This window comes from Sarcophilus harrisii, chromosome 1, assembly GCF_902635505.1.
Source record: "Sarcophilus harrisii chromosome 1, mSarHar1.11, whole genome shotgun sequence".
In the NCBI taxonomy this organism is placed as follows: Eukaryota; Metazoa; Chordata; class Mammalia; order Dasyuromorphia; family Dasyuridae; genus Sarcophilus; species Sarcophilus harrisii.
The window spans coordinates 715,520,437-715,534,982 of NC_045426.1; the positions used below are offsets into that span (position 1 = coordinate 715,520,437).

General features: G+C 47.5%; 2 protein-coding genes across 3 annotated transcripts in view; both read right to left on the minus strand.

Annotated features, from left to right (window-relative positions):
• LOC111719283 (zinc finger protein 345) overlaps positions 1-14,546 on the minus strand; it is a 369,988-nt gene that overhangs the window by 158,185 nt on the left and 197,257 nt on the right. The gene's annotated exons all lie outside the window — the stretch shown is intronic.
• LOC111719287 (zinc finger protein 420-like) lies at positions 6,319-13,068 on the minus strand. 2 transcript variants are annotated; one of them, XM_031958277.1, is made up of 6 exons: positions 12,902-13,068; positions 12,532-12,589; positions 12,262-12,388; positions 11,899-11,994; positions 8,207-8,381; positions 6,319-7,888 (listed from the first exon to the last, which is right to left on the minus strand). In XM_031958277.1, the coding sequence occupies exons 2-6, from the start codon at positions 12,547-12,549 to the stop codon at positions 6,352-6,354; spliced, it is 1,953 nt and encodes a 650-aa protein (XP_031814137.1). In that variant the 5' UTR covers positions 12,550-12,589; positions 12,902-13,068; the 3' UTR covers positions 6,319-6,351. The 2 variants fall into 2 exon arrangements, with proteins under 2 accessions (XP_031814137.1, XP_031814215.1); XM_031958355.1 differs by lacking the exon at positions 12,902-13,068 and having other exon boundaries at positions 12,299-12,388.

Genomic DNA, 14,546 nt, shown 5'->3' on the forward strand with positions numbered 1-14,546 from the left:
TTCCTACGTTAAATGTATTCATGAAATTTCTTTTCATCAGTTCTCCAATTTTGAATTCTCCAGGAAGACCTTTCACACTCATTAGGTTTCCCTCCACTAGGAACTTCCTGTTGCTAAGGTCTGAGATCTCTACAAAAGCATTCTCATATTGGAGATGTTCTTGAGGCTTTTCTCCAGTGTGAATTTTCTGATAGCCAGGAAGATATCATCTCAGCTGGGAGGCCCTCCCCCATACCATGGGGGTTTCTCCTGTGCAATTTCTTTGATGTGGAGTTGGGTCCCCCCATGAAAGGCCTCCCCACATCCGCAATTCATCATTTTTCTTTGAATCCTGTAACACACAGAGTTGTGAACTTTAATGCAGTGACTTCCCACGGTCATTATATACATAAGGTTTCTCTCTACAATGAAGTCTCTTATGTTTGGGTAAGTTGGCTTTTCAGGCTGAAGGAACTCCCACAGTCTTTACAGTGGGAATATTTTCAAAATTGTCTAATCTGCAAGAAAAAACCTACTGAAGCAGAACTCTGAGCCAATGGCACTTTGTTAAAGGACCGTAGGCCCCTCCAATGAAGTGGACCTCAGATCTATATACAAAACATATATATTAAGTCAACAAGATCATAATCAAAATATTTTTCAGTCTGTGTTCTGTTCTGAGCCTTAGGTTATCTGGGCATTTTTCTAGATTTTTATTGCCAACACTTTCGTTATTTTATTTTAGGTTTTTATTCTTTACAAAGCTCTAATTTTTTCTCTTGAAAATTATGTCTTCATCACCTATCATGGATTTAATTCTCATCTCCATCAAAAGCACCCTAATCTTTCCTTCGAATTCTAATCCCACATCACTTATTGCCAATCGGAAAGCCAGTAGGCATCTCAAATTCAACCTATTTGATGATTGTCTTCCCCCTTTCCCTATTACAATAATCCCTTCCACATCACAGGGATTGGGGTGCTATGCCCTGATGATCCAGAAAATCCCCATAAAAATTTTTGGCTCTCCCTTCAGAAAAATCTGAATAATAGTATTAAAATATATCAATGCTACAGAATACTATACATCTATTTTAAGCCTTTCTGATTTTCTAAACGTATTCTGTGTTGTCTGCCAGCCTTTGTGTGTACTTCTGTAGCTTCTGCAAAACTCCCCCACTTTAGTTTCTTATTTAATTTCTTATGCTGACCCATGAGCTATCAAAGCTCAGTGGACAAAGTCAAGATGGCAGGGATAGCTGGACTATCAAGGATCCTTCCAGTCACCCAGCTCTGCAGCCTTGGAGCCCTCCCTAACTCGACTTTTCCATCTCACAAACCCATTCGGACACCCCCTTTTCTCTATTTACACCTCTCCTGTCCACCTGCTTCCTTCCACTCTCCGGACACCCACAGCCCGGTCTAATGATTTCCTCTGCCTTGAGCGTCCCCATAATCCCCTCTTGGAAAAGATACACACAGGGTGTTCTGAGAAGGGGTTCTGACAATGCCACATGCACACTCTGGCTTTTTTGGGGCACCTGGAATGTAGAACTTCACACGCGCTCTCTCCCGGTTTCACAACACTTCCTATCTTTAACGGACCTTTGAGCCAAATTGGTCTCTCTGGTCTCCCCAGCAGCATTGCTTCTATCTCCACGCCTATGCCCTCCGTGTTCCCCTACCCACAGCATCTTAGAAGCCCTGGCTTCTTCCAAGCTCCAATTTCTCCCATCCTATAATTGCCGTATTTTGTATATATTTCGAACACACACATATGTGCTTACACCCACACATTTCCCCTGACAGATGCTTGTCTCTTCAGGGCACCTTTCCCATGGTTCCCAGCTGCAGATTCTTTCCCTGGCTGTCCACGCCAGGAAGGTTCTTTTGTGCAGAGAGCCTTAGGCACTTCCCTCAGCTTCTTTCTTTGGGAATGGGAGCCCTTAGCCCGAATTTCCTCCTGGAGAACTGGGACTTTTACCTTTCTCTTTCTGCCCAGTGGGCATCAGCAGGTGGTAATAAATGCTCACAACTCTGAATTGATAGGCACGTGGTAATTAGGAAGCAAAGGCTTGGAAAGAGTGGACCTCTCCATCATGCAAGTGCCCCACAAAGGTTACCTTGGCAGTGTAGGAAGGAAACCGGGGTTCATGGCTTCTGGTTTCCCTTCAGAGTGGAAGGATGGTTGGTACTGCCTGAAAGAGAAAGGATACAGAGTTTTCTGGATCAAGGGTGGACCCAGTGTGAGAAGTCTGCGCTAGACGGAGGATGATGATCACTGTGAGACAGTATCCCCCCAAGACTCTCTCCCTGGAGGGATGTAGCCCTTTTTCACATTCTGCTTCTCTTCTCTTGCACCCCTGAAGGACTCCAGTATTTACAACATCTATTGCCCAAAGATGGGTTAATGTCGGGCTGGAGGGCCACAGGAAACCTAAATCACTTTTGCCTTTGTCACAAACAGGAGCCATAGCCCTGCCTGACTATAGATTCAAAAGATCTTTCAGAAATGCTGGGGGCAGCTGCTTCCTCTGACTAGGTCTCATAAAAAGGTGATAAGGAAATTATGTAAGGAAATTATATGAAGATTCTAGAAGCAAGACCCACTTCTTCAGAGATACAAATGGGCATTTGTATGCTGCCCAAGTTAGCAACAAGCACCTGAAAAAAATGTCAAATTATCCAGTAATCAAAGAAATGCAAATTAAATCTCAGAAATAAAACTTTACTTCTATTAAACTGCTATGTAGCAAGTGTGCTGAGACTTACAAAACACTTTAAAAGATTTGGTGTTGAAAGGAAGCTCAAACCATTTATTCTAACCCACATCTGAATTAAAATACTCCCTACAACATATCTGACAAGTCGTGATGCAGCTTTTGCTAGGAACTCCTGTGAACTCTAAAATTTCAGCTCACATCAGATTTGAAAAAATGCCAAAAGACAAAAATTGCAAATGTCAAAAAAACAAACAACAACAACAACAAAAAAATCTCTATAAAAATCCATTCATGGAGCTGTGAAATGTTCCAACTATTCTCAAAAACAATTTGGAAGGTATACTAAAAAAGTCACTGAACTCTATATAACCTTTTACACCAAAGAGGTCATGGGTAGAGGAAAAGTTATCATGTATACAAGAAATTCATGATGCTTTTGTGGTATCTAAGAACTAGAAACATATTCATTGATTAGGAAATACAGCTATTTAAATTATGGTATGTAAGTGTAATGGAATATTATATTATAAGAATACTAAATGTGAAAAATTCAGAGAAAAATAGACTAGGAAAAGCTATGAGGCAGCATCACGTCAGTCCCAATGAAAACATCTCCTAAGGAGGCAGCAGTGGAAACAAAAAAGATATGAAAAGTCATACGAGATAAAATTGACAACTCAGGGAAACTCTGTGTGAGTATGTATGTGTGTGTGTGTGTGTGTGTGAGTGATTGTGTGCGAAGAAAAAAAAAGGAGGGGGGAAGAGAATGAAAAGGACGTTGGAGATTGGAAAGCATGGGAGATTGGAAGGATAACCCTGAAGGGAGTAGACAGAACAAAATGGGGGCAGTATTGGATTTAAAAGATTACCTGAGTTAATTCAAGCCTTGCCATTCCCTCCATCTTGACCACTGAGATCACAGAGGGGTGCACCCAACAGCTCCGGCTGCCACCACTAAGGAGTAAGCTCACACTACCAAAGATAGCCCAGATCACCTTTCTCCCAGTATTAGAGGTGCCATTTCCCTCCCTTCTTTCATTAGCATGAAGAACACACATTTCCTCCCCACAAAGTGACTCCACAGCCAAGCCTTGCCTATGGCCAGTCCAGACTTCAGGGATCAGACCCTCACTCCCTCTTCCAGGTCACTGCATTGGCCTTTTAGAACCTTGGTTCGCCTCTTGTTTAACCCAAACATGTTTCTCCCTGCTAAGGAGGCTCCCCAGGGAGTGGGCTCCTTTGTGCTGGACTACTGAATCTAAGGTTACAATATTTTCTCTATTCCTTTAGATAAATGCTGCTGAGCCAGAAAACAAGAGAAAATAAGCAGGTATCCTCCCATTGGGAAACAAGGCGTGGAGTGTGGTGCCAGTGACAGATGGGAATAGTTTCCAGACATCAGTCCAGCCTGCTACCTTCCCTTGCTTCAGTTCCACAGCCATCCCCTGGTTAGGGGCATCTCCAGCGCATCATTTCCAAAAATGAACGGTCGTTCCTTCTGCCAAACCCCAGCCTCTTCCAAAATCTCTTTGTGCCAAGGGTATTGGTCCAATCTCCCAGGCCGGTCTTGTTCAAAGCGTCAGGATTTTCCTTAGTCTCCGGCTATCCCCCAAGCAACGAGTTGCCAAATAAGGTTAATTCTGCCTTTGTTTCAGATGGTGTCTTTCCTTGCACTCGAATAGCCATCTCCTTAGCTGGGTCATTCATCAGCTGTCTTCTAGACTACTGCCACCATTCTGAACCACACCACTTTCCTGTTGAACAAGCTCCAAAGGATCCCTATTGCCTCTAGAACCAAACACAGGCTCCACAATTCACAACTTGTCCTCCTCTCTGCCTTTCCTGCCATGTTATACAGTATCCCACTTCACCCATTTTGTCCAGCCCACCTGGCCTTGCTGTCCCTACTACAAGACACTCCATCCTGCCCCTCTGCCTTTGCAATGGCTGAACCCTAAAACCTAAAATGTGGTCTTTCCTCTGCTCAGCTCTCAAAATCCTTTCTGAAAGTCAAAGTTCTTAGTACCGCTTTATTCATGAACAACTCCTCATATCCACCCCTCCCCCCAAAGGAGCTGCTAATCCCTGGACACTGTTCTGTATTTACATTGTACAGATTTTCTATAGTGTTTCCCCCAGTAGACTGTAAGTTCCTAGAGGCCAGGGATTTATCAATTTAATCTTTGTGTCCCTGAGTCTAGCACAGTGCCTGGCATACAGTAGGGGCTCAATAGATACCTGTTACAAAGTAAATGCATTTACCATAAAAGGAATGTGAGTACCAAGTAACTAAAAAACTAGGAAACAAATGAAAAGCATTCTAGGGATCTTTCCTGGCCAATTTGTTTTTTTTTGGTCAATCTAGCACAGTTGAATGAGACTGTTAACAGGAAGAATACAGGGGAAAGAAAAGGTGGGCCAAAGGCAGAACCCCAGGGATTGTTCAATTTAAGGAATAGAGAAAAGAACAAAGTCAGAGAATAGACATAAAAGACTCAGCAGAATGTTTCCAAAGTTGAAGTAAAAGTACAAGGCAGTGAAAACAGGTGAATAATTCATAGAGGGAAAAGAGGGAATAAGAATTGATCAAAGGCTATTATGTTGGGCAGGGGATTACTGATGACTACTTCAGTGGCTTAGAAACAAGAGGGAAGTGGGTCAAATAAGCGCTGATGACATCTGACTGTGTGTGTAAGCAGCTTGGAAGGAACCACTGGAAGATGGATTGAAGGAGTATAAGAGATGACTCTAGAATGTGGTCCAGGGTGTTGTGTGGAAGCAGGGAATTTTGTATTTGTGATGAATCCTCTATGACCAGAAGGAGAAAATAAAGAGTGACTCTGAGGATATTTGAGGAGTAAAGTGAAAGAGCCCAATTGAGGTTGGCCCAATTTACCATGGTTAATGTAATTATAATGGGATATTATTGTATAGTGTAGATTAATTATGAGGCAGTCAGGGAAATATTGGAAGATTAGTATGAATTTATACAGAGCAAAAGAAGCAAGATGAAAATAATTCTATAATACAAGGATGAAAACAATGGAAATGAAAAGATCCTGAAAAAAAGGTGTACTCTGAGAAATGAAAAAGCCAATGAAGATCCAGAAGAGATCACAAAACAGAACTTCTCTCCTGCAGCTCAAAGCTCATGAGCTATCTCAGAATAGCTTGTACACTGTTGTATACAGTCCCTATTTGTATAATTGTTTTTCTTTTGTTCACAAAGACAGGTTCGATCCAGAAGGAAAGAGGAGGAAATTACAATGATGTAAAAATAAAAACGATCCAGAAATATATTTTTAAAATGAGAATGGGGAAAAAAGACTAAAAAAAAAAAAAAAGATAACCACAACTTTCTCAGTGAAATCTAGTATGGGAACAGAGAAAAAGAGGTAGTTGGGAACTTGAGAGAGAAAAAACTTTATAACAGCTACTAAAAAAATTAGAAATTTGTTTTATCTATAATTTTTCCTACTAGATTGAATTTTGTAAATATCAAGGTATAGTCTAGATAAAACCTTTCTCACATTATCTTTAAAAAGCTTTACCAATCAAAGGCTATACTGCAGTATGAATTACCTGAAAGCAAATTTCTATTCTCTGGCCTTTTCACTTTTTTTTTTTTTTTTTTTTTTTTTTTTAACATCTAAGATTTCTCTCTAATGTGAACTGTCTGGTGTATGTTAAGTTCTATTCTCTGGCAGAAGGCCTTCCCACACTGTTTACATTCATAGGATTTCCTTCCATCATGAATTCTCTGATGTCGAGAAAGTTGTGAACTATCACGGAAGGCCTTCCCACAGTCATTACATTCATATGGTTTCTCCCCAGTATGAATTCTCTGATGTAGAGTCAGTTGTGAACTCTGGCTGAAAGCCTTGCCACATTCAAAACATTCATAAGGTTTCTCTCCAGTGTGAGTCCTCTGGTGCAGAGTAAGCTGGGAGCTTCTGCTAAAAGATTTTCCACATTCAAAACATTCATAAGGTTTCTCTCCAGTATGAATTCTCTGGTGTTGCGTAAGTATTGTGAACCGACTAAAGGCCTTGCCACATTCAAAACATTCATATGGTTTCTCTCCAGTATGAATTCTCTGATGTCGAATAAGCTGTGAGCTCTCATGGAAGGCCTTCCCACACTCTTTACATTCATAAGGTTTGTCTCCATTATGAATTGCTTTATGCCGACTAAGTCCTGTACTCCAGCTAAAGGACTTACCACATTCGTTACATTCATAGGGCTTTTCTCCTGTGTGAATTCTCTGGTGTTGAGTAAGAATTGTAAAGCGACTAAAGGCCTTTCCACATTCATTACATTCATAAGGCTTCTCTCCGGTATGGATTCTGTGATGCAGAGTAAGTTGTGAGCTCTGGCTGAAAGCTTTCCCACAATCATTACATTTATAAGGCCTCTCTCCAGTATGGATTCTCTGGTGTTCAGTAAGTATTGTGAAACAACTGAAAGCCTTCCCACATTCATTACATTCATAAGGTTTCACTCCAGTGTGAACACTCTGATGCAGAGTAAGTTGTGAACTCTGACTGAAGGCTTTCCCACACTCTTTGCATTCATAAGGCTTCTCCCCAGTGTGAATTCTCTGGTGTAGAGTGAGCTGTGAGCTCTGGCTGAAGGCTTTCCCACACTCTTTGCATTCATAAGGCTTCTCTCCAGTATGAATTCTCTGATGTACTGTAAGTTGTGACTTCTGGCTAAAAGCCTTTCCACATTCATTGCATTCATAAGGTTTTTCTCCAGTGTGAATCCTCTGGTGTCGAGTAAGTTGTGAGCTCCCATGGTAGGCCTTCCCACACTCAAAACATTCATAAGGTTTTTCTCCAGTGTGAATTCTCTGATGTCGAGTAAGGTCTATGATCTGGGTGAAGGCCTTCCCACATTCCTTGCACTCATAAGGTTTTTCTCCAGTATGGATCCTTTGATGTCGAGTTAGATCTGTGACTCTGGTAAAAGCCTTCCCACATTCATTACATTCATAAGGTCTCTCTCCACTATGAGTTGTCTGATGTTGAATAAGTCCTGTGGTCCGTCTGAAGGCCTTCCCACATATCTTACATTCATAAGGTTTTTCTCCAGTATGAATTCGCATATGTTCGATAAGTTGTGAGCGCTGACGAAAGGGCTTCCCACATTCGTTACATTTACGGGGCTTCTCTCCAGTGTGAATTCTGTGATGGGAAGTAATAAATGAACTGTGGTTAAAAAGCTTTCCCGTTCATGACATTGGTAAGATTTCTCTCAAATATGTATCTTATGATAACCAATAGGACCTAAATTACTGCTGAAACACTTCACATTTATTCTAACTTAGACAATAACTTCAATGAGTATTTTAATTTTAGGCTCTTTTGTCTGGGTATCACACATGTCTTTCCTATAGAGACTCTCCCTTGTGGAAAAAGGACTGATAGAAGCTTCTATCACATCTATTACTTTCATAGCCTCTTACTTTAATAGTACTTTTCTATAAGATGGTTTTTACTGACCTCGAATGTTTTTCCATATTTCTTTGATTTCTCTTTAACTGGGCATCACATTCTGTGGTGTCTCCCAACTTGAAGACACAAGGAAGGTCCTTTGTGAGGGTTTTCCAGGATGATCCCTCCACAAAAAGGGCAATCTTTGGAGCTGGCTCCTTGGTTTTGGATACCACCTCCAGGTCTGAAAGAATAAAATGTGTCAATTATATCAGAGACATAACATATTTGCACAGTCATTTGGAATTCTCCCAAAGCTTTCAAACTCATAGTCCTTTGCCAAATGGTGAAATTTAGAAAGATCTGTTGACTTGCCAAAGATCACAATGGCAATGCCAATGTCAAGGCTGAGCAAGGGAACTGTAATTCGAACTATAAGCTCCATGCATTTCTTACTAGAGTTTATGCCTCTCTCCACAAAGCAGTGTATTCTTTGCTCCTATGAAATGCAGAGCTGGGATCAAAGAGTGGAAACTACAGGGGAGCCCCTTGCAACTTGGTCCAAGAATTTGAATTCCAACAATAAGTCCTGTTCATTCTTAAAGCTGGAAGGAGAGAAGGAGAAAGGGATGGAGGGAAGGAGAAAAAGAAGGAGGGAAGAAGGGAGAGAGAAAAAGGAAGGACAGGAAGAAAGAAGGAAGGAAAGGAGGAAAGAAAAGGGAATTAGGTAGGCCAGTTATTCAGCTGAGTCCCCAGTGGGGTAGATCTACTTATAAAGGTGGCTATTTATCCTTCACTCCCCCAAGAGGGCCATCTGGGAGAAGATGCTCTCATCATTCTTTACCAATAAGGGCCCAAACCATGACCAAGTAGAGCTTGTCAGTTCAGGACAGATGAAGGATGCTCAAATAGGAAATTCTGGAGAAAGTTCAATTCCAATAAGGAGGAAAAAATCCTGAGCCTTCTCTCAGGTAGAAGGAGACAAGCACCCAGACAATGCCTTCTTTCAGAGCAGGCCCTGCAACCAAAGGCTTTTGCCCAACACAGTTACATCCTTCCCTGGCCTATTCCCGATCAGGATGACACAAGGTGGGAGAATCAGCTGTCCCTAGCCCAGTGCCCCTGTCAATGGCTCCCACAGGAACATGGGCAATTCCTGACATTTCTCCCTTTCTCTTAACTGTCAAAATGGTCTCTGGTCTTCAAGCTGTTCCCCAACAGGTCTGCAGTCTCCCCAAGATGGATCATCAAATCTCATCAAGCCCTTGCCCTGTGTCCAAGGCCTGGGCACAAATCGCAGACAGCATCAGTACTGCGGGACAGTGATAGAAATCTCTTTCCAAGGTGACCCCCAAGCCCTAAGGACTACCCTGGGCCTCCAATAGCTTCAGAATATATCCTATGGTCCTGTCTTCTGGCCCACAGCATGAGGGTCACAAAGGAAATGTTTTGTGAATGCCCAGGTAATGGGGATGGGTACTCTCCTGCCCAGCAAGGGCCAAGGGAGCAAACTTTAGTCACTTCCACAGACTTGGCCCTTCTGGAAGCCTCTGGTTCCTTCCTTAAACAAGGTCACATCTCCCAATACTTTGGGAAACCATCTCCACTAGACTCCAGCATCCCTCACACTCCTCTCCCATCTCTCCTTCCCTTGAAGGTTAGGGTTTGACATGTGATCTTGGAGATAAGGAATGGAAGATGGATGGACCATGAACTGTAGCAGGGAGAGGGGGCAGGCAGAGCCCTCCAGCCCACTCAGCACCGACTGTGGGAGTCGAGGTGTGAGGTGAACAGATGACAAATGCTGAAAAGGCAGAAGCAACAAGATGGGGTAACAAGAAGATCAATCAGTGGAAGTGGTACCCGATATATAAAAGCAAATTATCTAGTATTCTGGATTAGATCAGCAGAATATCCCATCTTGTGGAGAAGGGCTGGCTGCTGAGGAATCTGGACAGCAGGAGGAAGAAACCAGAACTGACCAACATTTCTTCGAGTGAGAGCCAAAAGGAACCGCCAAGATGCAGGTGAACAAAACACTGTCCCATCACAGACGCATTAGAAGAACTTGGAAAAAATCATGTATTTAGATCTAAAAAGTTCATAGCCCAACAAGGGACAGCAAGGATCACAGAAGATAAAATGTGGTCCCGTAAAATTTAAAGGGGTCTGCACAAACAGATCCAATGAAGCTGAGGTGCAAAGGACAGCAGTCCAGAGTGGAGAACTCTGTTGCAAGTTTCCCTGATAAAGGTTAGTCTCCAAGATACATAATGCACAGGCACAGGTAGCAGATATGGGCGATCGAGCACTAAACTGGAGTCAAGAGGAGCAGAATTCAAATCCGACCTCAGACACCGCCTAGCTAGGTGACCCTAGCCTAGCCATTGACCAGTTTGACTCAGTTTTCTCCTTTGTAAAGTAGGTAATAGTAGCACCTGCTTCCCAGGGCTGTGAAGACCAAATGAGATGATAATATGTGTCTGACACACAATAAGTGCTAAATCAATGTTAGTTATTATTCAAATTTATAAGAATAAGAGCTATTCTCCTATTGATGAATAGCATAAGGAAACAAATGGGTAGCTCTGGGTCAAGAGACCCAGGCTATCCACAATCATGTGAAAAGGAAATGTTCAAAATTAGGACTAGAAAGATACAAATTAAAGCAGTACCTAGATTCTGTCTCCCACGTGTAACCAAAAACGACACCTGTTGGGGGGGGAGGGGCATCAAGGCTTTTTGGGGATCCATCAATGGGTACAGCTATTCTGCAGAACAACTTGGAGTGCCTGAGAGTGTGGGCTGTTGGCCCAGTTATCCCCCTGCAAGGCCTCTGTCGAGGGATGGAGGAAAGAAGAAAAAGTCTGAGGCTGCATTTTAACCCACTAGTTCCATGGGAAGGAGATGCTCCTCGGGGACCCCAGGCCCCACTTCCCAGTGCTGCCCAAACTGCCTCACTAATGACTCTTCTCCTGGGGGCTTAGGTACCCCCACGGCCTCACGGGGGGTCTGGGCCAGCCTTCTGCTCCCTCCTCCACTGAAAGAGCTTCTCCTCAGGCTCACAAGACACTTCTGCCCCAATTAGGGTGGGCGAGGAATCCCCCAAAGAGGCTGAATACATTCAAGTTTGTTCTCTTCCAAGTTTAAAAGAAAGTAAAAATCCCCTAAAATAGTCCTGGCTCTAGCCCCGCGGGGCCCAGGGGAGTCTGAGAAATGGGCACACGCCCACGGCTGTCCGTCCCCTTTTCCAGCCTCTTCTCACCCACAACTCTCTGGCCACAAGCAGAAAAACGGTGACCAGAGCCGCCGAGCTGAAAGTCTGTCCTTGCCTTGGGACTCCATGAGCCTGTAACCAGGACGGGCCTCCAAGCTGGTCACTCACAGGGAATAAAATCCCTCTAAAAACATTAGTGCTGCACGTGGGTACCTGAGGACGGAGCAGGGGCTGTCTGAGTCCCAGCACCTGCCTGGTGGGCTCACCCACACCAGTGGCTGCACCTTCATGGGGCTTGACTGTTGCAGCACAGGAAGGGGGGAGCACGGCTGTCTCTGAGGAAGGGGGGAGCACGGCTGTCTCTGAGGAAGGGGGGAGCACGGCTGTCTCTGAGGAAGCACGGCTGTCTCTGAGGAAGGGGGGAGCACGGCTGTCTCTGAGGAAGGGGGGGCACAACTGTCTCTGAGGCCGGAGGGATGCCAGAGAGAGGAGGAAGAGGTTCTGGGGCCTGCAGGAGGCATTTTCCCCCCTGACGAGGGCTCACCTGCACAAGGTCTCCAGGGGACATCCCGCCCTGACTTCCAAGGAGCTTCTCCTCTCTCCAGCTGGCAGATCACGGCCGGCTTGGACACGGCCAGGCCTGTGCATAGAAAAGATCTGGGGTCAGAGAACCCCTGGAAGGGGAGGGGCAGCGGGACCCCCCCCCCCCAGGGGCAGGACGGTGGGGGAGGGAGGAGGGAGGATCCCGACTCTCCAGGGGCAGGACGGTGGGGGAGGGAGGAGGGAGGATCCCGACTCTCCAGGGGCAGGACGGTGGGGGAGGGAGGAGGGAGGATCCCGGCTCAGGCACTAGGGGAAGGTGAGCCGGGAGGATGGAGCCCCGCCCCTCCCGCCCCGCCCCCCTCACCCAGGCTGGCCAGGTGCCCGAAGGTCTCCAGCATCACCTCCCGGTACAGCTCCCTCTGGGGCGCGGCCAGGCGCCCCCATTCCTCCGCTGTGAAGGTCACGGCCACATCCTGGAAGGTCACGGAGCCCTGCAAGCCCAAGCACAGGCGCTGACCGGGGGCCCTGAGCCGGGGCTACCCTGAGAGCACAGGGAGCCCGGGGGGAGGAGAGGGAAGGAGGAGGAATGCCACTCCCCCCCGCCGCGGCGCCCCCTGCAGGCCGGCTCGCTCACCTCAGGCTCGGGGGCCATTCCTCGCTCCTCTGGGGACCAGGAGTCTTAGGGGGCGGAGCTGAGGAGGAAAGAAAAACGTGAGCACGTGTGTATGGGGGTGGACCTCCAGGAAGCCACGCCCCCAAGCTTGTCCTTGGGGACTGCTCCCCAGGAGGCTTGAGGGGAAAAATCTGCGCACGCACATCCGGAACTCCAAACCCCCACCCCAGAAAGTCACAGGGGCGGCTGCGCCGCTGATTGGTTGTCTAGCCTCACACCCCTTTCTAGTTAACCAATCAGCGCGTTCGCGTCCCCTCCCCCCCCCCAACTCCCAGGAGGATCTCCGCCTCCGACCGCTCAGGCCTCCGCTTGGCCCCGAGCATTTGCTCACCCGGCCCCGGACGTGTCCCTCGGACGCCGAACACGGTGGAGGCTGAAGGAACGGAGCTGAGGCGGCCACGAGCCTGCGCCCAGGACAGGAGCGGAAGTTACGTTAATGGGGGGACGGAGGTGTTGTAGTCCCGGAACCGCGCGGGAGGTGGCAGCCGCGCTCGCAAAGCTTTCTGGGAAATGTAGTCAGGAGGTTCAGCGGTTCAGAAGAGCGGGAAAAGCTGAGCTCTGGACCTGAGCTTATCCCGGACCCCATCGCACACCCCCCGCCAGGGGAGAGGACTGAGCACAAGCTCCCATCCGTGTCCCCTGGTCCCTCCCCGCCGCCCAGCGATCCTACGCCCGCCCCCCTCCCGTAGAGCTGTGAACTACAGATTCTAAGTTCCTTGCTTAATCAGAGGAAGCGCTTCCCCCTCGTGGTGACCAAGCCCGCACGGCGCGGGGGACCCTGACTTACTTTTTTTCTTGTCCAGCATCTCATGGCCACGGGGCCACCGGACATGCCCAGGCTCTGCCCAAGCCCCTCCCCCACTGGTAAACCCTTCTTTGACCATCCATCACCTCTGGGCCTCGAAGCGAGCTCTTCCTCCCAAGGGCATCCTGTGTCGGGCGGCCGTCCTGCGCGCATTTAGTCTGGCATCAAGCCTTATACAAAGGAGGCCCTGGGGGAAGGGGGCGGCCCCGACCACCAGAAAGATCTGGGGACCAAGGACCCTCCCCTAACGCCGCTGTCTCCGAGCTCCCCCGGCGCCTTTTCTCGCAGAAGGGCCCCCACTGTAGGATCGGCTCGCAGCGCGTTGGCGGGGAACGTTCCAGGGAGCCGGGGGGGAGCTTGTCCAGGAAAGGCTTCTCTGTGGGGAGCCGCGGGTTCCGCGCTCTCCGAGATGCTGCTTCTAGGACTGGGGAGCGGTTACTGAGGATGCCCAAGAGGGAGCGCTCGGCGTGTCTGACTCGGGGGCGCCATTGGGGCGTTCTTGGCGGAGACGCCGGCGGGGCGGCCACTGCGGGACTCTGCTTTACGGATGAGCAAACGGGCTCGCCCGTCGGGAAGCGTCTGAGCCCTGGAGACCAGCCTTCCCGACTCCGGGCACTGTGGGGCCCCAGCGGTCCTGAGGCACCGAGGAGCGCCAAGCTCCCCAGTGTCCACTGTCCCCAAACTTCCCTCCCAACCGTGCTCACCTGCTGAAGGAAACGGCCGAAGAGTTTCTCTGCACACTAGGGGGCCTCACGGGGATGGCGCCTTCTCAACAACCCCCTTAAGGCGGGGAGCCCCTCCCCCCCACCCCCAGCTTTGCTCCTTACTCATCTTCCTCCCCAGCGGGGGTCGGGCCAAGCTTATCTATAGCGTGTGCATGCTTGGGGGGGGGCGCACCCCTCTTTTTTTCCAGAGCTCAGCATAACAAGCCTCTGGATGGACCTGGCTGCAGCAAAATCCCAGACCTGCTTCCATACCAGCCCCAGGGGTCCCTGAGCTCAGGTAAGCACCTGTGGTACCAGTCATGAAACCCTGCAGGGAACCAGGGGCTTATTGGCAGGGCTACAGATCACTATGTAACAAGCCTCAGCCACACTAAGGTCTCCTTGGTATCTGGTATCAGAAGAGGCGCCGGCATGGAATAATAAAATAACAACACTAATAAAGAAGG

Bases quoted from the DNA above. Each gene is read 5' to 3' on its own strand.
- LOC111719287 (XM_031958277.1), bottom strand. The intron at 11,995-12,261 runs GTGAGGGGGGCG...TTCTATGCACAG, and splicing joins CGGGCACCTGGCCAGCCTGG to GCCTGGCCGTGTCCAAGCCG. The intron at 8,382-11,898 runs GTGAGCCCTCGT...TTATTCTTTCAG, and splicing joins CCCCTGGAGACCTTGTGCAG to ACCTGGAGGTGGTATCCAAA.